At 47.5% G+C, this 26,855-nt stretch overlaps 3 protein-coding genes across 10 annotated transcripts in view; 1 reads left to right on the forward strand and 2 right to left on the reverse strand.

Moving 5' to 3' along the window:
* Nucleotides 1-430, reverse strand: part of CLCN6 (chloride voltage-gated channel 6) — a 72,040-nt gene extending 71,610 nt beyond the window's left edge. For all 7 annotated transcript variants that reach the window (XR_009960526.1, XR_009960525.1, XM_062593103.1 and 4 more), the window contains exon 1: nt 344-430. Coding sequence is in view for 5 of the 7 variants with exons in the window: in XM_062593103.1 (XP_062449087.1) it covers nt 344-427 (84 nt within the window). In the remaining 2 variants the exon portion in view is untranslated. The remainder of the gene's footprint in view (nt 1-343) is intronic.
* Nucleotides 147-11,762, forward strand: MTHFR (methylenetetrahydrofolate reductase). 2 transcript variants are annotated; one of them, XM_062593108.1, is made up of 12 exons: nt 147-165; nt 3,357-3,608; nt 4,752-4,990; nt 5,304-5,414; nt 5,572-5,765; nt 6,252-6,502; nt 7,271-7,405; nt 7,735-7,915; nt 8,301-8,483; nt 9,949-10,050; nt 10,285-10,404; nt 10,936-11,762. In XM_062593108.1, exons 2-12 carry the CDS (start codon nt 3,367-3,369, stop codon nt 11,131-11,133), a joined length of 1,956 nt encoding a protein of 651 aa, XP_062449092.1. In that variant the 5' UTR covers nt 147-165; nt 3,357-3,366; the 3' UTR covers nt 11,134-11,762. The 2 variants fall into 2 exon arrangements, with proteins under 2 accessions (XP_062449092.1, XP_062449091.1); XM_062593107.1 differs by lacking the exon at nt 147-165 and adding an exon at nt 619-727.
* A 989-nt stretch (nt 11,763-12,751) lies between these two features.
* C22H1orf167 (chromosome 22 C1orf167 homolog) lies at nt 12,752-26,191 on the reverse strand. The gene is made up of 18 exons (XM_062593507.1): nt 26,168-26,191; nt 25,844-26,019; nt 25,272-25,369; nt 24,731-24,917; nt 23,612-23,793; nt 23,102-23,288; nt 22,707-22,929; nt 21,889-22,070; nt 21,633-21,729; nt 21,081-21,223; nt 20,375-20,583; nt 19,511-19,655; nt 16,531-16,798; nt 15,830-15,938; nt 15,348-15,585; nt 15,098-15,233; nt 14,214-14,324; nt 12,752-13,120 (listed from the first exon to the last, which is right to left on the reverse strand). The coding sequence occupies exons 2-18, from the start codon at nt 25,987-25,989 to the stop codon at nt 13,061-13,063; spliced, it is 2,721 nt and encodes a 906-aa protein (XP_062449491.1). The 5' UTR covers nt 25,990-26,019; nt 26,168-26,191; the 3' UTR covers nt 12,752-13,060.
* Between the last annotated feature and the right edge of the window lie 664 nt (nt 26,192-26,855).

The raw sequence follows: 26,855 nt of genomic DNA on the forward strand, positions 1-26,855 counted from the left end.
GCAGGAGGTTACAGAGAAGCCATGTCACGGGGAAACGCGGGAAGAGGGACGGGCACGGAGAGCATTTCCCGGCGCCGGGCAGCGGGAGGACCCCCTGCCGCAGCCGCCCCGCACTAAGGGCGGCGAGCGGCGCTCTGCCCGCAAGGACCAGCGGCGCGGGCCGAGGTACCGGGGAGGCGGCCCGAGGCGCCGGGCACGGGCGCGGCGGCACCGCCCCGAGGGCCGCCCGGCTGCAGGTGCTCCGCGGGGCCGGGCAGAGAGGCCCGGTCGCGGGGCGCCGCGGCGAAGGCGGCAGTGCCGCCGGGAGCGGCGGGAGGCGCGGCGGTCCCGCTGGCGGCCGTACCAGCTCCTCGGGGGTGCGGCTCTCCCGCTCGCCGCAGCAGCAGCGCGGGCAGCAGCAGCACGGCACCGACCCGCACCCCGCCATCTTCCGCCGCCGCCGCCGCCGCCCCTTGCCGGCCCCGCCCCGCCGCGCGTGACCGCGCCGCGCCCGCGTGACGCGCCCGCCCCTTCACCCGCGGGGGCGGTGCTGGGGGCACGGCGGCCCCGCCCCCGGCGGTGACGCGCTGGGGTGGGGGGGGGGAGGGCAGCTGAGGCCGCGCCGCCATGTCGGGAAAGGGAAAGTGCGGGCGGGGCCCGCGAGCCGGCCCCCGCGGCAGGGCTTAAGGCGGCCGCGGCATGGGGCGGCCCGCCGCGGGCCGCGCCTAGCACCTCGCGCCGCGGGCAGGTGAGCGCGCCGCGGGCCGGGAGGGGGTCCCCATCCGCGTCCCCGTCCCGCCGCCGCCGCCGGGATGCTCGGCGGGGCGGCGGCTCCAGAGCGGCGGCAGCTTCCGCTGTCACGCCGGAGCGGGGCCGGCTCCCTCGGGAAGGGGCAGCCCTGCCTAGTCGGGCCGGGCCGCGCTCCCCCGGGGTCACCTGCGGTGAAGGAGCGATTAGGCTGCAGCCCGGTGCAGGCAAGGCGGCCGGGGGAAGAGCTGCTTCTCCCTCCGTCCCTGGCGGCGGCGGCTCGGCGAGCACAAAGGCAGCCGCGGCGGGGCCCCCGGGCATCCCGCTGCCAGCTCCCCCTTTGCCCCTGCGAGCACCCAAGCCCTGCTGGGCCTTTCCCGTGGGCTTCCCCTTAGCCGGCAGTGCGGACTGCGTCCATCCAGCTGTCCCGGCAGTTACCCTGCAGACAAGGCAGCAGATGCAGACACGAGTCCGTGGCCTGCTCCTGCAGGATAGGGGAAGACGGCTGTGCCCTGTAGAGCCCATTAGCCTCATGCTAGCAAGGCCCTGGCAGACGTGCAATTGAGTTTAACTAGCTTGGGGCGGGGGCAAAAATCAAGTTTGGGAGAATGCAGACCTCTGCATTGCCTTTTCGGGAGTCAACTCTGGCCTAGCAGGAAAGACACCCCAAAGCTAAATAAATAGGTCCAGCCAGCATCACATAAATACAACAGGCACACTGTGCAAACCAGCATCAATGTGCTGGGCCAGGGATCTCTGCTCTGAGCTTTGCAGTGTGGTAGGGACATGGCTCCCTGAGGAGCATGAATTGATCCAAAGGAGCTGTTTGGTATTTAAGATTGTCTGATTTTGCAATTGCTTTTGCTGTTTAGACAAGCTCTTTTCTTTTTGCAAGACCTGTAAGCTTCTGTCCACAGATATGTGAGTTGTCAATGATGAGAGCTTGGTCCATGCTTTCACTGTGTACTTGGTTGCTTTTGCTTTGATTGTCAATAGGTCTGTGTTGCTGCGTTTACCATGGCCTGCTATGTTAGTACATAAGAAATCTGAGACTCCCTGTTTCTCTTGGCAAAAGAAGTCTTGCACCCCTTTCTCGGAGAGATTCCCAGGTGGTAAAGCAGACTTTCTCCCAAAGGTTGTTTTTTTTGTTGTTGTTGTTGTTGTTTTTTTGGCTTGATTGGCAACTGCACTATAAACAGTGGAAGAAGAGTTCAAAGTCTGCTTGGCTGACCTAAACCCACAAAGTTTATGACAAGGACATGGTCTTGAGTGCAATAGCTTGTGCAACCATTTCCTCCAAAACAGGTGCCAATGTTATGTCATGTTCAGCCAACTTGCTCCTTCACATTACTGATTATAAGTTTTGGCAGGTAGGTAAGTAAATAATGCAGAAAAACTTTACGGCAGCTCTTCTCTAATTGTCTGTAATCACTGTCTAATTTTCAAGAGACAGAGTAAAGCACTTCAAGGAGAGGACATCGAGCAGTGCAGTTGTGACCCAGAGAGCTAAGCAGAGTTGTGCAGCCTAGACCCACTTGTGCCTCTGACTTGCTGTGCAATGCTGTTCCTCCCACCTCCCTCTGTAAAGCCAAACAAGCACAGCTGATCATGTTACAACTAGGCAGGGAAAAGGGGATGGTCTGTGTGTGTTCCTCTTCCCAGCTCCACAGGAAACATGCTGATCCATGGTTACATGAGGTTGATAGTTTGTCCTTCCAGGAACAATTTGCCCATATGGGACACCTTGTTGGGTCAGCTGAACTTGACTTCTGCTGAACTTGTTTCAGAGCAGCTACAATTGGTGAGGAAAGGAACAAACACAGCATATATGTTGGAGGAAAGAGCTGAGAGTGCGGAGCAGATGGCTCGGGGAACAAACGTTCGTGGAGATGGTGTATCTCATGGAGAAAAACTAAGGTTTAGAAATGCAACTGGGTGATGCTAGCAAGGACAAAGCAGAGAGACTATAGCAGCCTGGCACTTGTCATGGTAGTCTGACTCAGAGGAGATTCTTTCCTTTTTTTCGACCACTCAATAGTCTGTGCATTCTCGTGTACCTACCCCATCAGCACTTCCCCTGCTGTCTACCCATAAAAAACACCACTGCCTTTTTGGGAACAAACAGAAGGGAAACTGTGGAGATGGCACATGATCGTGTCCAACAGGCAGCTGCTCTAACATAAATTGCTGGCATGTCCAGTCCAAGGCCACAAAATCAAAGAGGCGCTCACCTGTTTCACATGGGTAGCATGGCTTGCTAAATTGTAGTCAGCTTAGGGCCAAAGTTATGTTGACCTGACTGTTCTGAGAGCCAAATTTGACCCAGCGGCCACAGAAGAGCTGTATCAAGGTGGCATGAAGCCATCTACTGTGTTGCTTGTGCTAATACTATCTAAACACACCCTTCTATGTTCTGCTTCTAGATAGATTCCCCACTGCAGCTTGTAGTGATACCTGGGAAAAGGAACGGCTTAATGATTTGTTGTTGTTGTTTAATAGTGTTTTTGGCAGAGGTTTCCCTTCCCTTTTAACTACAGTCATCTGCTGCCCACCCCAGCACTTACTGCTCCTTGGTAAGATCTGTGTTCTCTCTCATGCCCACTGTGCTCCTTCTGTTTTTTCTCCTCCAGAAAGTTCACCATGGTCAATGAGACTCAACATACCTGCAGTGCCAGCTCCAGCTCCAAGTCTGATGGTGGCAGCAGTAGTGGGAGTGAGAGCTCCAAGGACAGCTCACGGTGCTCCACCCCTGTCCTTGATGCTGAACGTCATGAGCGACTGCGGGAAAAGATGCGCCGACGGCAGGACTCCGGAGACAAGTGGTTCTCATTGGAGTTCTTCCCTCCACGCACAGCCAGTGGTGCTGTCAATCTCATCTCCAGGTGAGAGCTGCCAGATGGGAGAGGGAAGAGATTAAGTACCTTTGGTGGAGGGCTGGAGAGTAGCTAATGAGGCAGGCTCAGGCCCATGCTCTCTCTCCCATTCCAGGTGACGAAGCAGGTAATGGGGCTCTGCTTTCCTGCTGAGAAGGGTAATGGACACTAGGTAACTTGTTTTCCTTGGAAGCCCTGAAGAGTTAAATGTCATGGCTGGGTTTCCAAGGAGGTCAGACTCCTCTCCCATGCTCTGTGAAGATTGAACTGTTGTGCTCTGTGGCTGAAGCAGACTGCTGGGGGACAACAGAGCAGAAAAAGTACCCATTAGAAGCAGAAAATATTACTTGATGGTCAATGTGCCTATGTCCCTAGAACAGAGAATCCCACTTGCTTTCATGGTCATCCAGCCACTGTGATTGTGCCTCTCTATTACTGAGGACTATAGCCTCCAAGACGGATGTCCCCATCTACATGCTAAATGAAAGGTGACAGTTCTCCACAGAGCCAAAGGTTGTCCTGGGGCCTAGTGGGGAGCCCCAGAAGCCACCATGCCCCTCATTTGGAGGCAAAGTTTCACAGTTTTTGTAACTGCTTTATGTCAGCACTAGATCTACCTCAAACAGAAGGGCCTGTTCCAGTCCAGAGCAGGAGGGAGACAAGTTTGGGGAGAACTTGTCTCTTCCGTTAGGCACACTTGATTGGAAAAAGAAAATCAGAGATCTGGTCCATCTTTCCCTATCCTTAGCTTCTACAGCCAAGAGTGTTTTTTTTTTTTTTTTTTCTTTCTCCCCAGTATAAAGCTCAGAACAGGGGGTTCCAGCATAGTTTCCTATCTCAAAAGGAATGGGACTTGCATTGCTCTCTATTAGAAGATTCATCAGTCTGATAGAGGTGCTGAAAGTTAATTCTGCAGAGAAGAGTTAAGTTGCCTCTTCTTCCAGAAGCGATTCTCAGCTCCTCCTCACGCAGTCTTAAATGCCAACTCTCCTTATTACATTGGCCACTTGCTAAACTCATAATTTAACACTTTGTCTCTTCTGCTGCTGTCATCCAAGCCTGGTGCTAGCAGTTTGGCAGTGAGCAAGATATCCTAGGCACAGAGAGGGGAGCTAGCTACCTGGTAAATTAACACAGCTCTAAAATCCACAGGTTTGATCGCATGGGAGCAGGCGGCCCCCTCTTCATTGATGTGACATGGCACCCTGCAGGTGACCCAGGGTCTGATAAGGAGACGTCTTCCATGATTATTGCCAACACTGCAGTCAACTACTGTGGCCTAGAGACCATCCTCCACATGACATGCTGCAACCAGACCAAGGATGAAATCACAGGGCATCTGCAGAAGGCCAAGCGGCTGGGATTGAAGAACATCATGGCACTGCGTGGAGGTGAACACTTTTGTCTAGAGCACTTATGAGGACAGGGCTGAAGTCATGTTGTATTACAACTTACTCCAGGGTAAAATGGAGAAATATGATTTAGAGACTCCTTCCACTGCAGGAAACAAATGTTGAGACTGAATTTCACCTGATCTCTTTGTTAGCAGTCCCTTCAGCTCGAGGGTAGAAACAAGCAGTCCATGGGTAAAACTGCAATCTTGAGGCTTCATTTTTTTTCTTCCTTTTGGTAGCAGGAGGCTTTTGCAGAGCTAACTGATCCAAATCCAGCAAACAGCTGGAGAGAGCTGTGTTCTCTTCTCAGATCCTGCTGGTGAGGAATGGGAGGAAGAGGTAGAAGGATTCAACTATGCTGTTGATCTAGTGAAGCACATCCGCAATGAGTTTGATGATTACTTTGACATCTGTGTAGCAGGTAAATGTCCTTCATTGCAGAGTGTGGGGCAGGGTCTGAGATGGGGAAATTAGCAGTCCCTCATCTGGGCCTAGGCTGTGACAGCACACCTAGATTGGCTGAATTCCAGTGTCTCCTGTCCTGGTCTAGCTTTTCCCGTTTCCCACTCCCCCTAAAGGTTACCCAAAGGGTCATCCTGAAGCAGAAAACTATGAGACAGATCTGAGGCACCTGAAGGAGAAAGTCATTGCTGGCGCAGACTTCATCATCACGCAACTCTTCTTCCGATCAAAAACCTTTCTCAAGTTCATGAAGGACTGTCAAGCCATTGGCATCACCTGTCCCATTGTCCCTGGCATCTTCCCTATACAGGTGAAATCTGGTAACCCTGGCTTGGAGAGGGAATAATGACCCAGGAGGCTGTATTGGTGGGTCAGGGCCTGAAAGAGGTCTGAACACCCCTCACAAAATTTCTGGGAAGTGTGGATGCTCAACATCTGATAATTCAGCAAGGCACCTACAAATGTAAACCCTTAGGGGTTACAAAAACAAGCTTAAAAGGTTTTCTATGCCTGAACAGCAAAGAGGGATATAAAAGGCACTAAGTTCTAAGGATTTACAGCTTTGGTGTCATCACTGTCAGCATGGGTCAGGCAATGAATAAAGTTATGTGGAAAAAATACCTGAAGTGACATGACCAGGACTGCATTACCATCCTAGGGAAATGGTCTAGGAGTAGAATCCAGGAGCCCCACTTCCAAATCTCCTGCCATAATCAAGTTGAGATCAAGTACTTATGTTACTGGGATGTCAGGAAAGGACTTGGAAAAAATGAAAATCTCCTGCCTCTTCATCCAGGGTTACCACTCCCTGCGCCAGCTGGTGAGGCTTTCCAAGCTGGAAGTGCCTCAAGAAATCAAAGATGTGATTGAACCCATCAAGGACAACGATGCAGCTATCCGGAACTATGGGGTGGAGCTGGCAGTGTCCATGTGCCGGGAGCTGTTAGATAGTGGCATGGTCCATGGGCTCCATTTTTTTACCCTCAATCGGGAAGTGGCCACTACTGAAGTCCTTAAGCGCCTAGGCATGTGGAAAGAGGACCCCAGGTGAGCAGAATATGCTGGCGTCTTCTATTTACTCTAATTACTGCTATTTACGAGAGGCAGTACTATTTACTATTTACACATCCCATCCACTGAAAACACAAGCAATGGATGGATTGGCACTCCTCCTCCACTACTTCTTTTAATGCTTTCCTGGTTTCTGATAAAGGCTGGGAGGACAAAGGGGGTAGCTGAGAGAAGAATTTCTTTTAAGTGGCTTAAAAGTAGCCTTCTCTGGAACTTCAAAAAACTCAAACCCTTCTTAGTGCTGCCCTTTGGAATAAATCTATTTTTTGAAATCTGTTACCTCCTCTCTTAATAGCTAAGTGCTATGTAAGCTCCTGTTGTGGATTTCTAGGGTGCTCTACAGCTGATGCAGGGAACAGGTCCTCTCTGAATCCAGAGGCTCCAGCACAGAAAGATGTAGCAGAGGGAAAACAGCTAACTGGGGGTGTTTTTTTTTTTTTTTTTTCCTTATTTGTTAAAAACAACTTTACATATTGCATTTCCCTCACCTCATCCAATCTTGGTCATCAGTCCTGCAGTTAACCACTTAGCAGATGCCCACCAAGCACCCTGTGAGGGAAGTGGGTGGGATAAGATTTTCCATGAAGGATGAAAAGCTATCTGTCCTCCTTCCTGACAAGTCTAGTTGTTCTCAGACCCTGTTATTTGCTATCTCTGTGAGTCAATTTCTCCAGGAGGAGGGTTTCTAGCCTCCAGTGGAAAGTCAGCAGAGGAATTCTGTTAACTTCTGCTCTTCCTGTGCAGGCGCCCTCTGCCCTGGGCAGTCAGTGCTCACCCCAAGAGAAGAGTTGAAGATGTTCGGCCAATATTCTGGGCCTCGAGGCCAAAGAGCTACATCTATCGAACTCAAGAGTGGGATGATTTCCCCAACGGTCGATGGTAAGTTATCAGCCTGCAATGGCAGGGAGGTAGAGGTGTCGTATGACAGTGCTGCACAGCTGGTTTCAGCTTTGGGCTCAGGAGTTAGCAGGTGTCCTAAGAATACCTTGCGTGTGGCCGAAACAGTGGCTTCTTACTGAAGTGGTTCCCAATTGCTTGGAGTTGAGTAAGGTGAGGATAACAGCACCAAAGTGCTGAGGCTTTTGGTCTCTTGGTGGGTGGATTGTGCTAGATATTCTTCCTCTTTTCAGGTGACTGTTGTGTTGCATCACCAGATCAGCTCATCTTACTCCTCAGTGGCCTATTAATCTTGTTTGCTCCCTTTGCAGGGGTAACTCCTCCTCTCCAGCCTTTGGGGAACTGAAGGACTATTATCTCTTCTACTTGAAGAGCAAATCTCCCCGGGAGGAGCTCCTGAAGATGTGGGGAGAAGAGCTGACCAGTGAAGAGAGTGTCTTTGAAGTGTTCACGTGTTACATCACTGGAGAGCCCAACAAGAATGGACATAGGGTGAGTGATAGCCCAGGAAGGGCAGGTCAGTGTGGCACAGACAACAGCTCTTATTTCCTCTTGCTCTTACTACTCTGTCCTTCTAAATAAGGATTCACACTCGCCTCTATCCAAAGGAAGTTGCTGAGATAGTGGGATACTCCAGCAGCCAAAGCTAAGACTCAGCTTTAAAAAGGAAGCTGCTGCAGCATGGCAGAACCAGCAGTGATAGGCTTCGGCAGTCATTCTTAAGGTTGAGGAGATCCTGCCCTTTGCACCAAACTTGGGAACTGTCTCCTGAGGCAGGCATATTTGATAGCATGAGGGTACCTCTGAGTTCCTTCAACAGTCAGCTGTTAACCATAGGGTTATTGCATCCATTGTGAGACATCTTTCCTTGTGGCAGGTTACATGTATGCCTTGGAATGATGACCCCCTTGCTACAGAGACCAACCTTCTGAAGGAGCAGCTGGAGAAGGTCAACAGACGAGGAATCCTGACCATCAACTCCCAGCCAAACATCAATGGCAAACCATCCACAGACCCCATTGTAGGCTGGGGACCCAGTGGGGGTTATGTCTTCCAAAAGGTACTGCATTCCTCTGGGCTAGGTACCTGGTTTGGTCTCTTAGGTGGGAGGTCCTTTCACGCAGATACTTTGCCAGTTCCTTATCCTAAAGCCTTCATGCTGAGACAAGAAAAAGCTCCTCCAGTGTCACTGGAGACAGACTATGTCACTTCTGTGGCTTACTTCCCTAGCTGTTTTCTCCCCCTTCCTAATGGTTCCTTCTTTCTACTCTTGACAAGTAATTGCTGGTAACACATTTCTACAGCAAGGTGATGAATTTACTCCTTTCATTTAAACTGGGTAATCTGAGTTGCCATATGTTAAGACACTGGTCATCATGAAGTCTCCTTGAGTATTTTAGGTACAAATATATGCCTGTCTACTGCATCTGATCCTATTCAGGGATGGTGGAAGCACTCCATTTTTTTGGATAAAATGGGAAGCAATGAGGTGGTATCTGTACCACCAAGCTTCTCGTGCTAATAGCTGGGCATTTATAAATTCTCCTACCTGTACTGCTCTAAGGCAGGGTTCTCCATCAGTTGCTCCCACCACACACCCCAACTGTTGTGCTGTTCAGAAAGTTGCCAGGTTTATTCTGTGGCCTGCAAGCAGTCTTACTTCTGACATCTTCCTCTTACTATCATGCATTTTAAGGCCCTCCTCAGAGCTGCTTCCTAGTGCTGCTAGAGCCTAGCCAGTAAGGGCAGTGATAAGAACTTCAAGGTAAATGCCAGGGAAGAGGCTATAACTAGGAAACAAAGCAGCCTTGTTCAAAAGGGATCCAAATTGCTAAAGCCATGAGACCAGCAGATGGCAAATGCAGTTACATTTTCAAAAAAAAAAAAAATCCCTGGAGGTGAGAGGAAATCCATCATACAACACAATAGCCAGGAAATGAGGAGGAGGGAAAGCAGTTGTTGAGAGCAGTCAAGCACAGAGCAGCAGTAAATGGAGCAAGTAAAGAATTAGGTTGTGTGAGCATAGAGAAGCCTGTGAACAAAAGAGGAGAACTGGGAATGGTGGGGTGCCTGGGAGAGCCCAGCTGAGACCCTTGCTTCTCCTCCCAGCAGATTAGGCTGCTTCAGCATGATACTGCTCTTCAGAGGATAACATGTAGAACAGAGGTCAAGCTCAGACTTCTTCCAAGCAGTCTGCCTGGCATGGGCTGCTTTCCAGGCACAGCAGTTGTGGTTACATTGCCTGGGGCATATCCCAGCCTGTCTGCTTACCTGGGTGCAGAACAGGCATCTTGCAGCTCCTGGGCTGTTACCTCTGTCTTCCGTGATTTCACTCTGCCAGTTTGCTTACTAACTTGCTCTGCCTTTTGCTTGTGCCACCTCTGCAGTATTCATTTCTGGGCATCTTACGCTGCCTGGCTTCCACACAGGACAGTCTCCAGAACTGCTCTCGTGGTTGTTCCTACAGTTCCCACCCCTGCCATGAGTTAAGGCTCTTTCTCTCTCCCCCTTCACCACCCCTGCAGGCCTACCTGGAGTTCTTCACCTCCAGTGAAATCGTCACGGCACTGCTCAAGGTGCTGAAGAAGTATGAGTTGCGGGTGAACTACCACATTGTCAACGTCAAGGTAGGCTGCTGTTTATAGGATACTTTCCTTTCACCACCTTGAGGGAGAGGTAAATATCAAAGATTCAGACATCCCCAGAAACAGTGGGAGATGAAGGGAGAGCAAAAGAAAACAAGTCAGCTGTGACCTGCAGCAGCTGTCTGATCTCTTAGCAAGGAGAGGGTAAGTGCACTGGCTCAGTCAATACCTGCTTTTCCAGGAGCTGCTTCAGAAGGCTTTTCCTTTCTTTGGCAGGGCCAGAATATCACAAATGCTCCTGATCTGCAACCTAATGCTGTCACCTGGGGCATCTTTCCAGGCAGAGAGATCATCCAGCCCACTGTGGTGGATCCTGTAAGCTTCCTCTTCTGGAAGGTGAGCCTTCCTTCCTGTTGGGTACATTGCTGTCATGTCCAAGGCGTTCCATGTCTAGTTTGTACCCTCATGTCTTTATCATTTCTCACAATGGACTACAGTGGTGATATTAGCTTAAGGTCCAAATACAGCTCCCCCTGTTTCCCAGGGGAGCTTTGTCCCAGCAGGAGCTTTTCACAGACACTAAAGACCTAGTAAGAGGAGGCTGAGAGCTACTGGTGTCACATTTCTAGTTTGAGAGCTCTGGGCTGTACCTCCCCTTCCCGTCTCACACAGAGGCAGTATTGAGCCATTTTACTGCAAGAGTGTCTCCTTTCAACTGTGTTCAGGGCACCTTCCACTGATGTGAAAAGGAGGCGACTACCTGCTCAGCTCTTGGCTTTTTTTTTTTTTACCAAGATAAAAAGAAGCAAGCCACAGGCTTGCCAGCCATACATGACACTGGTTGTCTTAAATGAGGTAGTATGAAAATACAGTTCTAATGTGTTACACCCCTAAAAACACCTTTTTTCTTTTTCTCCTCCTTGGCAGGATGAAGCCTTTGCACTGTGGATTGAGCAATGGGCCAAGCTCTATGAAGAAGAGTCACCCTCTCGCATGATCATCCAGTACATCCATGACAACTACTACTTGGTCAACCTGGTGGACAATGACTTCCCACTTGAAAACTGCCTCTGGCAGGTTGTGGATGACACTTTTGAGCTGTTGAATTCTCCAACAGAGCAGTGAAAATTCCTCCTCCATCCCCTTATCTCCTCCTTCCGTCCACTGACTGCAGGGAGAGAAAAAGCAGCTAATATCAGGGTGATGGTGTACCAAACACTCCTAAATCCAGTGACCACCTCTGCTCAGAGCCAGGCTAGTTCTTTAATTTGCCAACACTACATGCTTTTTTTAATCCCCAAAACAAAACTCACTGGTCCCTTCTCACCGTATCAGCAGCCAGAACGATCTGAACCTCTGAGCTGAGGATTTAGACTGAGCTTGAAGGCCAGCTCTGCAGGGTGAAGAAGTTCTGATCATTGCTATGTTGATTACAGGAGAACCCTTGTGTGCAGATGTGATGATGCTCAGGGGGATACTGGTCATCTTATTCCAGAAATGCTGCTGTGGGGCCAAAACCACACAAGCTACTTTTTCATTGCACTCCTAAGATCTGTTTGATCACAACTGATCCTATCAGACTCTTTCAATACTCACTCCAGAAGAAGGTTCAAATTTTCTCCTGTTTGTACCCTTTTTACTATATTTGCTGTATGCCTTTTGATGGGAATATGTGAATTTAACTTCTGGATGAGAATGAATAGGAATCACAGTGTTTCTTTGACTAAGGACAATAAAATGCATAAAAATGGAAATGTGTCTTGCACAAGGCTACACTCTTACGAGTGGCACAAAGACTTTGTTTGCAAACTAATCCCCTCAGGACAACGGCTTTAAGAAAACACTTCTTCCTAGAGCAGTTCTGCCAGTATTTCTAATAAGGACCCTAAATAAACTATGGGCAAAGTTCCATGCTAGAGCAAAAAGGCTTAAATCCTAGCCTTTAGCAAAAAGCAGATTAGCAAAAACCAACCAGCTACAGCCTGTGGCTAAGTTCTGCAAGGCCACAAGCACTGTGGTCCTTCCCCAGTACTTGTAGGGAATGATACTCTATCTTTCATGACCAAATGACTCTATCAGCCTTAGCCTCAGAGCATTGAAATAAGGGGCTGGGGAGCAGTAAGTTAAGAAAAACAATGCCTTGGGCACGTTCCCAGTGGGCTTTCAAGATCCCTGCCAAGCTGCTAGCATCTCTTTCAAAGAAGCAAAGAAGAAAAGCCCTTTCCAGATTCTTCAAACTCTCTCATTATAGCTGTTTGAGACTGGGCTCGTGTACCTAGGGTAATTATAGGGCATCAATCATAGGAGCAAGTAATAAGAGGGTTGTGGGACAGACACGCCTGTCTTGCCTCAGCAAAGCTTTTGGCGCTCAGCTGTTCCCAGCAGGTTTCTTCATCCCCAGTCCATTCAGCACTGAAATGAACCAGCAGGAAGCAGTCAGAGACTGGCCACCCACTGAAAACCTTAATGAAGAGCTGATGGATCTGCACAGGGGGAGGCAGTATGGGCCATATGGGAATCCCCTCTAAAGCAGGAAGCAAATCGAAAAATAAAGGCCTGTGTTCACAACAGCCAGGGACAGTCTAGATTTGTGAATCAATGGGATAAAGAACTTGCACAGGCAAGTTCCTGCTCATTTCTTTAAGATTTAATTGTTTGCTACCTCCCCTGCATATACACTAAGCTAACATCCAGGAAGAAACACTGAGTAAAGGGAGAACCTGTAAAGTGGTTTGACCTTTAATCAGAGTTCCAATCAACGAAATCAGGATCAAAATGAGAAATGAATGCAACCTCATAACAAAAGGGAACAGGATTCAAATTTGTGGCTGCAGGGAGGTACGATATCAGTCCTTTAAAGAGGACCTTTCACTAGATACCATCACTTGCTGGTTATCCTTTGGCTATCATGCTTCTGGCCTGCAGCATTACTTTAATGGTGTAGGCAGTGTTCCATGCTCTCTTGATTTCACAGGATCAAATCTTTGCTGTGGAAGCTGACTGTATCCTCCACGTGTCCTGAAATGATCAGCTGCAAGCAGGCCCCCACCACTCAGCAGTGTCCTTTGTTCTCCAGCTGGAATCTTGTTAGCTGCTGCCACCTTCCAAAGGCCTTAAATAGTAGAGTGGACAAATCAGATATTCAGGTTATCCTTGAGGGGATGCAGCCACCCAAACAGAACCAATAATCACAGCTCCTTCTCTAGCAGCAGCCATGCCACTTTTCCTACCATTTACTGGGAGACCCTTTCCTGTCTTGCATTACTGTAGCCAACAAGAGAAGTGCAGAGCAAATATCAATGTGACAAAAAGAACACCAATGCTTCCCTGACCCCTTGTTCCAGTGTACTTAGCCTTGTACTCTAGTACTTGCCTCTGTCTTGTTAAAGGAGGGCCTAATACCGCATGTATCTCTGGGGTTCACGGACTGAAGGCAGAGTGAGGGAACCGGCTATCTGAGCCAGTGAGCTTTGCCAGCTCACTCAAATTTACAGCAATTTGCCTGCCCCGGATACAAGCCAGCTCAGTCCTCCTGCAGCAGCATGGAGCCCTTTCCTTCCCTAAGCAGGCTTTCGAATGGTATTTCTGACAACAGTGGGGAAGGTGGCACGTGTAAAGGAAATTGACTGCTAACACAAAACTGTGACTAACACCCAAAGATAAATCCATATAAAGATGGAAGCTATTTACATTTATTATGGGCATGTCCCATTCCTCACTGTGTCCAACCTCTCTCCAGGCAAGTGCTTTACGCAGGAAGAGAAACACAGGGAATGCTAGCTGTCTCTTTAGGGTGCTGGCTGGTCCATCATAAAACCTAGCACCTTCCACCTTTCTTGGTAATGGGACAAGCCTAGTCACAGTGTGGGGAAGCCATTTCCTACACGACCACAAAAAGCCAGATTCATCTGCGATTCAGTCCAAACCCCTCTGACAGCACGCTGCCATTTACTGATTTTCTTTCTCATCTAACCCTTTACAGGAGCAAGAGAAGCACACAGATCCAGACCATAGCCCTTAGTTATGTATCATCTCCCAGGCAATAACCTGAACAGGTGACAAGCCTACTTGGAGATGGTTTCAGAACAGCACTTGGTATCCAGAGCTTAGATATAAACCTTTTAACCTTTGAGGCAACACAACTGTTTAGTACCCTGTGCCAGAGGCTTGGGATCCATAGAATAAAAGCAGTCATAAGTGCTTACGTGCATGAGTAGGCTCCTGGCTTCTTCCTCCAAAGCACTCTGCACTACACAACTTTGCAAGTGTTGTCGTCTCCATGTCCTCCAGGCCTTTTCCATGAGCCGCTGCTTGTCCTGAAAAGGAGACAGTACACAGATTAGGTGAGCTCTGGCAGGCAAATCACATCCCTTTAGTCCCACCTTGCTTCTAGTCACCATGCCCTCTTGAACAACGCTGCATTGATAATGAATGAAGCTAACAGCTATCAAAACTCTTGCTGACTTAGTCTTCTGTAAATATTGCGGCTAGTTAAGTCACAGTACCCTGAGGCAAGGATGGTGCCTCTGCAGTGCTCTAGCCACAGCTCCTTGGTAACTATGGATGCTCTATATGTGTATCACCTTGTCCAGCGGGCAGGTTAGAGCACATTTCTCTAACAGTCACAAGACTAATGCCTGAGAAGCCAGACCCAGTATTTGCATGCTCCACAGATAGCTGGGCCTGAGCAGAGGAAAGGGAGGCCAGATGACAGCCTTTGATAGGCTCTGGACATCATAGGGACTTGTCAGGAATATAGATGAGGACACAGACTGTAATGCTTGCTGTGGACTTTTTGCAAAGGCTGCAGATAAGCTACACAAATCACCCTAAGTCTCAGCTTCCCATCTGTAAGATAGGACAAAGCACAAATAAATATATGGATATGCCAGTCTGCCAGGCTGGCATTTCAAAGAGAAAGCTGGAAAAAAGTAGCCACAGCAGGAGATCAGGATTTCCAGTGCACCCCGGTACTTGTTAAATCCCTGGGGCCTCATCTCCCAGGGCATGCATTAGGATGCAAGTAGAGCAGACTTGCCTTATAACACCCACCACCACCACCCCCCTGGTGGTGGTACTAGACACTTACCAACACCTGCGCCAGCAGTGCCATGTTGCTGGCCTCCTTCCACTGCTGCCATCCCCTTGCCAGGCAGCGCAGCCTCCTGCCACGCTGGCACTGCCGGAGCATCACTGTATGACGCCACCACCTCAGATACTTCCTTCTGCAGGCAAGAGGGGAAGACAACCTTGATCAGCCCAAGAGCCCTGTAAGGGAGTCCTTTCCTGACAACAGCATTAGCTGGAAGAGGAAGCCCAAAGCCTTCCACTTTGCTTACCCAAGCCACTTCTCATCTGACTCCTCAGAGCCCACCTCAGAGTTGTTTTCCTGAGTCCCAGCATGTGCAGGAGTAAATCCCACCATATCAGGTCTCTCTACTAGCTGATGGAGTGGCAGCCTTTCCACCCTGCTTTGGTGTCTGTAGATCATCAGCCAGCGGTGAATGGCACTGGGAAAAAGCCCAAAGGGGGTAGCTGGTGCTGCTGGTGAACGTTTTTCTCTGCGTCCTCTCCTCTCTACGAAAGAGAAATCACGCATGGGCTAACACTGCAGCTAGGGAGAGACTGATCAGAGCTACCATAGGCCCTTATCCTTTGGCTCCTGAAGACAGAAGCAACCCTCAGCCAAGGTCCCACTGCCGCAAGCACGTTCTTCACAGAGAAGCTTCATCCATTTGGCTAGGGAACACTGTTCCCCTTCTCTCCTCACTCACACTTCCCACATGGCCCCAAAGAAAGAGAGGAGGACGAATTTTCTTACTCATGGACCAAGACAGAGACATCTTCCTGCTCTTCCTAGCGCCTATCAGGGTACTGCATTGCCGTGAGCACTGGGAAAAGGCAGCTGCTTTTGTCCAGTAATTGCAGGCCTGAAAACAAGAGTTAATAGAGCTGCAGCCAAAACTAGACACACACACGTGCTCACACATGCTAGCCTTACAGATACAACCAGGTTCATACCCCTGAAGGTGATTTAATATGCTAGACTCTAGGTCTGAGACCTCACTCTGAGATCCCAACAGGATTGACTCAGCCCTTCCAAATCAATTGAGCTGTTTGCGGTTTACTAGCTGTGAGCCTTTTGAAAAAGGCTGCAAGTCTGACAGCTCCATCTGCTCTGCAGGGACCGTCATCATCCCATCTCATCTTAAGAGCAAAGAGTAAGGAGTGTTCTTGTGTCTCTGGCTTAAATGTCTCATTCTTCAGTTCTGTATGCCAGGTGGTTGCTGCAATTGGCTCCATATTTTGGTGATGAGGTTGCGTGTAGTCTGTAAAGCATTTCAGGGCAAAGTAACCTGCTTAGAGAGGGTAAGCAGTCACCGCAGTTGCCACGAGTCAACCACAGGTTTTTATATAGGCTTTGTCAATGCACCTCAGTGCCCAGAGACCCAACTGTGGTCTTCACAAAAGAACAGGAAGTTACTACCTCATTGTCTCACAGGGCTCTTAGACTCTTCTTACCTGTTCCATCGTGGCCATGGAACCTAGGCGCAGGGCTTGCTGTCCCCTTGAGGCCAATCGCCAGCGATGACACGCTTTAGCCTGACAGGGTGCCTGCTGCTTGTGGTTTCCCTCTCCCAGCAGCTGCTGTTTAGCTCTCAAGAATTCCACCCTCCACTGGGCAAAACTCACTGCTAGGAGATGGTGTTCTCTGGCACTTTCAAAACAAGAAAGGGTTTCACGCTCTCTCAGCCTATGGGCAGTGATGTGGGACCAGGTGATCAGGTACCTGAAAAACAACACAAACAGAGAAATGGCAGATACTTGAAGTCACATTTCCGTATCAGCACTGAACAGACTACAAGCCAAGTTCCACCTTCTACTCCCCAACCTGCAGTCTCACATCTAATTGGTCAGAGCAACTGAAAGAGCATTCAACAAGAACAAAGACTGTTCCTGATACTCCTTCCACAATCGATATTTATTTATCTCTTTGTGTTGCTAACACCTCCAGAGGACAAAATACTGATAAAGTAAGTCCAGGCTGCTAGACTACAGTTGCTTTCCACTAAGAAATTTCTCTCATTTTACTTCAGAACCTTGGCACTGCTAGCTCTTAATTTCTCAAAGCCCACGAGTATGACTGCTTTATTTTGGCATTTTACCATTTCTCTTCCTCAAGGGCCTCTGCAAACTAAATGCAATGTTATACTACGCTTCTGCTTTGCCCACAGAACAAATGCTTTTCCCAGGCTGCCCTCTCACTACACACAGATGATCTCTCACAAAAAAGAAAGGAAAATCTGCCATTAAATCAGTCAGTCTCTGATCTTTCTTTGTGCCAGCAGCTGATTTTAAGACAATGCTTTAGTGAACAGGGCTTTTCCTTATGCGAGGAGAATAAAACTGCTAAAATCTCCTTCAGCACAGAACCTGGCTGACACACATAAACCAAGGTCTTGCCTACATAGGCTATGTGACTAGAATAACACAACATCTTTGTGTAGACAATTTTATTCCAAAATTAATGTCTACAAAAAAGAGTTACTATTAACAGCACTGTAAATCTGCACCTACAGTAACTTCTCTACATAGGCTAGCTCTTGCAGGCTGATGCATAGGAAGTCAGTCTTATTCTGCAACCCCAGAAGCCAATCTGCTTTTAACTCCTGGCTTCTCCTTTTGGTTTCTTGTTACAGCTTGTCTTTCATTATGCAGATCATCCCACTGCACCAGAGGGCAGGGGTGTAAATATTCTCTGCCTGGCATATCCCTCTGAAGATCAAGAGAATCTACTGCAGGTTAGTTTAGCATGAAAAATGCTTCCCTTAGAAAAGACAGGGCTCAGCCTGTACCATATCCAGGTGAGAAATCAGAAGTGCCCTCTCATCAAAAGGAGAGCTCACAAGCAAGATCAATGATGCAGACGCACTCTGTAGGAAGAAGCAACACTAAGGACTTTTCAGAAACACAGTTCCCACCAGGGTGCCACCACAGAGATTGATTTGGAGAAGAAAGTGCAGTTGGGTGGAGTGAGTGCACAATCTAGGCATCATAGCCACTAAGGCTTTACAGGGTTTCTAGTTGCTTTTTCCTCCACAAATCTTTGTCTCCTCTTTCGCTGAACCTGCGATTCAAAAGGAAACCTGCTAGGCCCCAACCTGCACTTCTCACACCTTAAATGAATCCTTAGCATAAATCATTTTACTCATTCTCCCCAGAAATCTCAAGGAGAACCACCTGAACAATCTTTCTAGTTCACTGCACCTGGACACTTCATTGCATTTCAGATATACTAGCTTCACACAGTAGAAAATAAACAAAATAGATGTCAGTGAGAAAAGCAGTGAACAGCAGCTAAGAGACAAATAAGGTTAATAAAGATTGGCAGAAGACATATTGCTCTTCTGATTAAACTCTCTTATTTCCAGGATATGTACCATAACATGAGACTCCAGAACATACTATTGCTTTATCCAGATTGTAAATAACACTATGGAATTGAGTATCATGGTTCACCCTTCATATGCTTTATTGAATATTGCTTTTCTCCAGAAGTACATTGAACTCAATTTTTCACATTAACTTAAATGAAAATCAACATAGTGTGTCCAGAATCTAGAAGATTCAGCCTTGTAGCAATCAGATCTCTGTAAGACCTCTGCCCCTGCCCCTGCCCCCCCCCCCCCCAAAAAAAAGTATTTCATTTGGCAAGTACTCTCTAACTCCAATGGAATGAAACAGGATTTTTGCTTTTTTAAATTGCACAAATTCATTTGAGTCTGTCTTGCCTAGTCTGCAAAATCCATGCTGTATACGTAACACTGAGCAGGAGTTCTGGGAAGATGTTTTTGAATAGGTGATGGCCACAGGCAGGGGTTATTGGCGAAGCCCAGTAGTTTGAAGCTCAGTATTTCTGTATATCATGGAATTGCCTAATAACAGGATATACAAGAACACAGTGACAAGGAGGAAACAACAAGTTTTGTACTGCTAAAGCCTTTAAAGCACACAGTCTACTTCCTCCCAGGTGTGAGCACTGCCTTGCAAGACACAACAAAGCCTAGAGCATTAATCAGAGAAGGAGAACCTCAGGAGTCCCTATAGGAGAAATTTAGCTTGCCAGAAGCCCAGAGATTCTCTTCCTAAGGTAACATAATTCTCTTTTATGCTGTATGGGACACAGTGTTCCAAGGATTAAGAAGAGAGCAATGTTTCAGACCCTCTCACTCAGAATTGAGTCACTTTTTACAACCTGCCTCATTCAACCAATGATATTGTCCGCTTTCTGAGAAGAACAAGACGGAGGGAGTGTGAGGCAATAGGACACAGACCCTTTAAAATATGAGCTCTCCTAGGGGAAGCACTCCCACAGAAACTTAATTCATGCACAAGTTAGCTATACTTTCAAACCTGGCACTGGTCCAAAGACACTGGATCCACACAAATTACTCTTCACTCAAAGCTTCCTTTGAAAATGGCTTGAATGCAGGAAACAAACCTGCGCAGTAGAAGACGTTCCCAGAATAAAGTAACATTTCTCTGCTTCCTTGTTTGGCAAGACCATGTCTTCACGACCCATTTCTTCTTCTCCCGACAGCTGTGCTGAGCCCATTGCTGCTGCAGCTCTCTCATGGCACAATTCCCTGTGAGAAAACACAGAAGCTGGCTGAGCTGGGCCCAACATTTATCTCCATCAGAAGCCAGGCATGAGCAGAGAATGCATCTGTCACAAACACCAAATAGGACCAGACTTCCCAAGGTTTCCTGTCCTCTCTTTAGCAGGGTCAGACCTTCTCCATATTTTCCAGCCTACCCCCAAACAAGGAATCACAGATCACCTCTGCTTTCACCTGCAAGGCAGCTTCCCGTCAAAACCTGGGAGTTCTTCCTCTCTGGCACTATGCAAGTATTTAGCATTTAAAGCACTTCAAAACCCTTGTGGTGCAGGATCAGGACTGTTAAGCAGCTGCAATAGATATACTCTGCTCCCACTGCAAGCAAACCCTGACTGTTGGGTCCAAGCAAACATCTTCAAGCCTCCAGTGCAGCATATGAATTGCAGTTACTCTAGCTGCTCTGATGCACCACTTCAACACTACTTTGGCAGCACAGGTAAAGCAAGATCCAGCAATCTCTTCCTGTTCAGCTGCAAAAGGAGCATGTGAGCCCTACAAAAAGTAGAGTGTGTCCTCTGTTTGTGACTAGTAGGCAGCGATACAGGCATTCATTGTCCCCTTGACATATGCCCCTGCAGATGAGCAGTGCACAGAGCTGTTACAGGTAGGACTTTCTCCACTCCAACCATTACTGTAACATCCCTCTCCTATAGACTCAAGTGCTGCTATAAGATGGAGTAACTCACTTTGCCAGAAGGAATGCCAGCGCCACAAAGTGTCAGCAGCTGTCTGGTGGACATGACACCTGAATCTCCGCTCAGCTTCCATTTTCTGGGACAGTCTCTTTTTCCACAGGCTGAAAGCCATCCGAGAGCAATGAACGTGACGTTTTAGGGATGCTGCTGCTTTTCGGTTCTTCTTCTCCACAACCCAGTGATGCCAGCTCAGAAACGGCCTGAGGAAAAGGGTCATTGCAGTGACTGTAGGAATAACTCGCCCAGATTCACACTCTTGTAATTGAAGCCTTAACAGTAAACATATACATGGGAGACTTTGTGAAACACCGTTAACACTCTTCCCTAGGAAGGGTCAGGCAAAACTAAGGACAGAGCAAGTTGTTGGCACAGCAAGGACAGAAGACCTTACTCCCAAGAGTACTGCTCTCCTCACTTCTTGAATACATAGGGAATGAGACCATTTCACTTGGTAGAGAGTTACTAGGGCTTGTAATCAGCATTGTTGGGCTTGCCCTAGTTTGTGAGGCATCTCAGCAAACCAGAAAGTACTGTATTCACATATAATAATTTTGAGGTAGCAACAGCCAAAATAATGAGCTGCAAAACTCCCAGCTGAAGATGGAAAAAGACAGCTAGAGAAAGACTTTGTAGAAAGCAAGTGTAGAGCTGCCAAAACAGATAGCTTTAGGAAGTCTCTGGAAAGCACAGTGCCTACCGAGAGAGCTGAATAAACCTGCAGTACTGCTGGGCCTTCACAAGCTGCTGAGTTCGAGTTGACCAGATGAAGAAGTATCTCTGCAGGTAGCATTTCTCTACTTGGTGCCAGCAACACTTCACTTCCTTGTCAGAACTGCAGTCCTGTAATCCAGCAAAGCAGAAATGGCCTTGAATTGCTGCTTGGACACAGCCACTCTACACACCTCAGGCCTTTCTCCTTGCTGTTGTGACTTCTGTGGCTGCTAACACCCACCTCCCTGTTGCTAAGCCACATGCACTACATGCGTATCTAGACATGAGGATCTAACCCATCCCTTTTATATCCCTGACACATGGTCAAATTCCCATTCAGTGGCAACTAGTAGGAGAGAATTGCCTTGATATCACGGCTGCCTCTATCTCTGATCTCTCTCTTAACCCACAGAAAGCGCAGTGAGAGGTACCAGCAGTGAGTTCTGCCCCACTGGAACCCAAAGGCTCTTTGCTAAATTGTGCTACGCAGAAAACATTTGTACATTTACATGCACAACAGCACTCTTTACAGCCTCACCTCTTCCCACGTGGAGTAACTGGCAAAAGGCTGGACATTACTGCCTGGAGTATGCAGTGCCAAAGACTGGAACTGACTTCCCACAAACCAATTTCCTCTGCAAGATAAAAACATCAAGCTGCTTAAGCACCAGGCAGAGAAGGGAGAGAAAGCAGAGGAGAAATAAAGTGAGGCATTAGCCAGAAGAAAGGAATTCAGCCAGACCAAACAAGGAGTCACTTCCAGCAGTATGCCAAGGAATTAGTCTCCAACTCACCTCGATCCAGGACTCTGTGGAGGAAAGGAGGCTTGCAAGTAGAGTTCTTCACCGAGCTCAGCTGGCAGCTCTGTGCACTGGTGTAGTTGCAGTAAAGAACGGTAATAGGGCATTTGTGTGACATCCTCAGCAGTCAGAATGGAGGAAAAGCTCTGTTGGCTGCTGTCACTAAGACTGTATTCCTGCATGCATGGAGGAAAAAAGCAAACAGTCACTTTAGTGTCCTTGCAATGGAATCACTCAGCTAACAGATCTAACCAGGTCATTTACTCCCCTCTTCAGCAGGATTCCAGGGAAATCCATGATGCATCCAAAGGAACTGCACACTGGCAAGGGAAGCTCCTGAGTGTAAGCACAGATTTGATGGGAAAGTCAATTCTGTGCAGCCCTGGGAAGTTAACCGCAACATAGCCGGTAATCAAACAGAGCAAACCATCATCGAGGCAACGCATATGCCCCTGTATCTTCTCTTCTCAATGATGAGGCTCTTTGTACTTCACCTCTTCCACCTTGCAGTCACATGCAGGAGTGAGTGCACAAAAGAACTCACTAGCCTGGCAGTCGCCCTTATGCCTCCTCACTAAATGATAAACTTGGAAGGACACAGATAGAAGTAACTTTATCAAATCCTTCTGATGATATTTTAATTGTTGGACCCCATGGGCCAAGCTTTTCAGGCCTAAATGCTAAGCATAGTTTATTAATGGCAGTATTGTGTTAAAACAGAAATTCTTCCCTGAAAAATTCTAACAATTTAATACCTCAGAGATGTCTGTATGTATGGGGCAGAGAGGCTCTGCATCAATATACCTCCTTACCTTTTCCAATGAGCTTTGAGAGGCAAAAGTAGTTGGAGCACTGCTGTGGAAGCCAGAAGATGTTGAGAGGTCCTCAGAAACTAGCAAGGCAAGAGGATCTTTATGGACAGCCTTTTGAGAGTACTTAGGACTTTGTTTAACTGTCTTCACCATAAGAAACATTTGGTACCACAACCTCAGAGCTTCTCTCAGCCGGCACTGCTCCAAAGCCTGAGAGAAAGAACTGAGACAGGAAAAGACACTGAGACAACAAAGTGGCTAAAGAGTGGTACCACAGAGGGATGCTAGCACAGACATGATAGAGAGGTAAAAGGGATTCTTCCAGAAGCACCAGGAGGCCAAGTGAACACTACCAAGGAGGGCAGGGCTCCAGGAATTGGCTCTTCTTCACTCACTTGGCTCTCTGGTGCTCGCAGAACCTTGTTTTCCACAGCAGAAATACCCTCTGGAGTTTCACCCTTTGGCAGAGGTCATCAAGAGAGTAGCCTGCTTTCTCAGGAAACCGTCTCATTACAGTCCACCATGGCTGAGCTTCATGTCTCTTTGTTGCAGCCTGGTCAGTTACAGAGCTTATAGCTGACCCTTAACCAGTCACAGAGAATGACAAGAGATATTTGTCAAAAGGAATTCCTCAGAAATTCAACCTACTCCAGCCCCAGAACAGTTTCCTTTTAAGGCTTTAAAGGCTTTCTGTTAGGTTTATGAAGCAGAGCAACAAACTTGCCTATAGTTTCACTGATGCATCCAGACTGTCTGGCCTTCTGCCTGCTCTGGTTGGTTAGTACCATGTATTATCTGAGCCTCTTTGTTCAGCTGTTTTTCAATTCATCATACAAGAGGAGAAAGAGGCAAGAAGCCTAAGCACCTCCAAATCTTATATTCTGCTCAGACCCTGAGCTGCTCACCGTAATACTGCCTCCATCTCACGTTGAAGAGGTTCACTATTATCTGCTTATCATCCTCCCTGACCTGCAGTATTCGAACCCACTGCTGAAAGTATTTCCTCAGCAAGCCTGCTCGGAGATGGGCCAGGTTACACCTGTGAAGTGCCTTCTGCTCAACAGTCTCCTTCCAAGCATTAAAGCACCTGAGAAAACCAAAGGAAAACAAAATGCTAAATCATTAATTTTCTTCGGGGCTTTGGCTTTTGAATCCCTTAAATCAAATTTTTACTGCTACTAAATTGAAACACTTCAACTAAGAAGATCTTTCTACTTAACAGCAATATGATAGTCTTTACAAAATTAGGTAGAAGGTTTCAGTTCAGTTTGTAGTCAAAGAAATCCATATCTCCAAAATTCCAGATAATACCTGACACTCAAGAGCAAAGTTAGCAACTGTACAAGAATAAGAATCTGAATTAGCCTCACAGTCCTGGACATTCTCTGCCTAGGTCACAATCGAGACATTGCCACAGTACTGCAGCAGAAGAGGAAAAGGAGGAAAAGCAGAAGGGGAAGAAAAAAAATACTGCCTCTGCTGAACCTCTCTTTACTTAGGGGAAGGATTTTAGCTGGCACTTTTAAATTCCAACTTGTGGAATATAGCAAGTCTAACAGAGACTGAGGAACAGAATCAGATCAATATATGAGAAATGAAAGACAGAGGAAAACTGTATGAGGAGTGTACAAGCCTCTTCTCCTCCTGATACCAGGTTTAGTTCAGGAAAGGCAGACAGAGAATGTGTCTTCTGCTTGAGCTCCTATTTGTTTATTGCATTAAAAAGCCACTGCGCTGCTTAAGGTATCCAAGCATGGTGGGTGCTCTCAGGTTTGGTCTTTAAGGACAACAAAGGCCAAGACCAAAGTGTGTCAGCCATGCATCTGAGGAAAGTTGCAATGTCTCTGGCCTTTAGTTCTTTCTCACGGTTCTATCCCTACTTTCATCTTTATTAACCCCTAAAATAAAAGAAAACAATGCCTTTAAGAGTGAACAACACATCTCTGTTTGAGCTGGCTCTGTCATTCCTAAGACTTTCATAGCAAACAGACTCTTCACAGGAAAAATACATCTTACCAACTTACCGAGAAACCAGATTTCTTTGGATCCGAGTTGCCAGTGCTAAAATCTGTTCCATTTCCAAGCACCGTGACCGCCACACCTGGAAAATGTTTCGTAGCTGCTTTATTTTCAGCAGGGCTCGGGCTTCCTCCAATCTGGCTTCCTCTTTGCTCAGTAGCTCCTTCTGCAGGCGCCACAATCTGAAAGCTGCTGTGTTATAGGGCATGAAGAGATCGACAGGAAGGGAAATAACTTAGAAGAACTTCAAATAGCTTAGTGTCACAAAGCAAACACCGTTGGCTGAACTCCAAATGTCAGAAAAAGGACTTTTAAGGGAGATTGCTCACATTACTGGAGCAACAGGATCTGCTGCAGCTGAATTCATATAAGGAGCAAGGCAAAAAGTATATTATACAGAAGGTAAGCCATTCTCCATCACCATAGATGCTTCCTAGCACTTTGCAGGACCAGGTTCTAAAAGAGCAAAAACTAGACACTAACCAAGAATTATGGTGAAAAAGTGATTCCACCAAGCTGTTTCAAGGCTGCAGAGTATGTGCTTACCAGCTAGTCGTCTCATATCCCTGATAGCCTGAGCTCTCCAACAGAACTCATCTTCTCTCTGCCTGCGATGTAGTTGCGTCCACAGTTCTCCCTCCACCCTAAAAGAGTCATGCGCATGCTTTAACCTCCATCTGCCTGAGGAGAACTCACAGAACAGAATCCAGAATATCCTTCTCCCTAGCTCTTCCTGTTCTTCTGCCTCCAAGATCAGAAGAACAAAAAGATCTTTTCTTTTGACACATCCACTGTCCTGCTAGAGACTGTAGCACTGCCTCATTCAAATCTCGTTTGTACTTGTTTCCCATATATAGGTGACAGATGAATTCAAGAAATAGTACAAGAGTATTTCTGTCAGTCACTCAAATCAGACTGAAAACAGTAGTGCACAGAAGCTCTGAAATAGGATTGTTCAGTTCTAAAAGGCTTTAAATTACAAAATCCTGTAGTGGTTATCTGTAGCAATATATCCACAGAACTGGAAACACATTTCCCATCATCTGAGAAAAATTTCTCTCTATGTCTGTAACCCTTTGTCTGCCCAAGATAGCAAAAAGAGAATGCTCTCAGCTTACCTACAAGCCTGCTCAGCTTCCTTCAAGCATCCTACCGTAAGCTGGTGCTGAGCTGAGGTTGTCATGGTTGCTAATCTTCCTACTCCAACAAAACCCACTGATGATCTCTGGGCATAAGAATATGGCTCAGGTTGCAGAGTTTGCATCTTGCTCTGTTTTGCTACAGATTCCTTCCACTGAAGAAGAAACCACACAGTTAGAACAAACTGCAGGAAGAACACTGGCACCCACGTCCACATAACTGAATTTCACACAGGGTACTCCTTCCTCCTCCCTACCCAAACAACATCTTTGCCTTTTCTGACTGCAAAACAGAATACTTACAGCTCCTCTTCTACTGTTCCCAGCCCATCCTCACCCTATGGAAGCTGACAGCTAGCAGAGCACAGGTATGTTTCTGCTGGGCTATCTCCAGCTGCATCCTCCTCAGGTGCACAGCCCACTGCAAAGCACCAAGGCCCTTCCGAAGTAGTTGCCGTCTGTAAAGCTGCCTGGCTGCAGCCCTTTTACAGAAGACATGGCTCTTCCATGCTTGGAAACATCCAGCTAGCATTTGTCTGTCACACAAGCTCTGGAAACTTAAGGAGAAAAAACAGAAGTGAGCTCCAGTAACAGCAAGTAAAGCTAAGTACAGCCAGGAGGTGGCAAACAGAGTCCAGCCATCAAGCTGCAACGAGGTACTTCAAATCACTCTTTCTTAAGAGTGAAGGGCCATAAGCCTCCCACCAAATCAAGGCAGCTCTGTTGCTAAATTGGTAGCAATCTCATGTCTTTTCCACAGGTCACAATTTTGAATCCCATCTCACGTATAAGGCTTGCTCTTGCTCCTCACTCCTCAACGAGCAGGCTGGAAACTGCTGCACTGAAAAGCAGCATTTATGATACCAATGCCTTTCTATTGCTAGTAAAAAACAAGGTTGAATTTAGAAGGTAGAATTTAACTGATATAGAAATTACTTTTTAGAGTATGGTCCATTTTATGTGGCAACCCTTTGAAAAGAAATGGATGCAT

This window comes from Rhea pennata, chromosome 22, assembly GCF_028389875.1.
Source record: "Rhea pennata isolate bPtePen1 chromosome 22, bPtePen1.pri, whole genome shotgun sequence".
Classification (NCBI taxonomy): domain Eukaryota; kingdom Metazoa; phylum Chordata; class Aves; order Rheiformes; family Rheidae; genus Rhea; species Rhea pennata.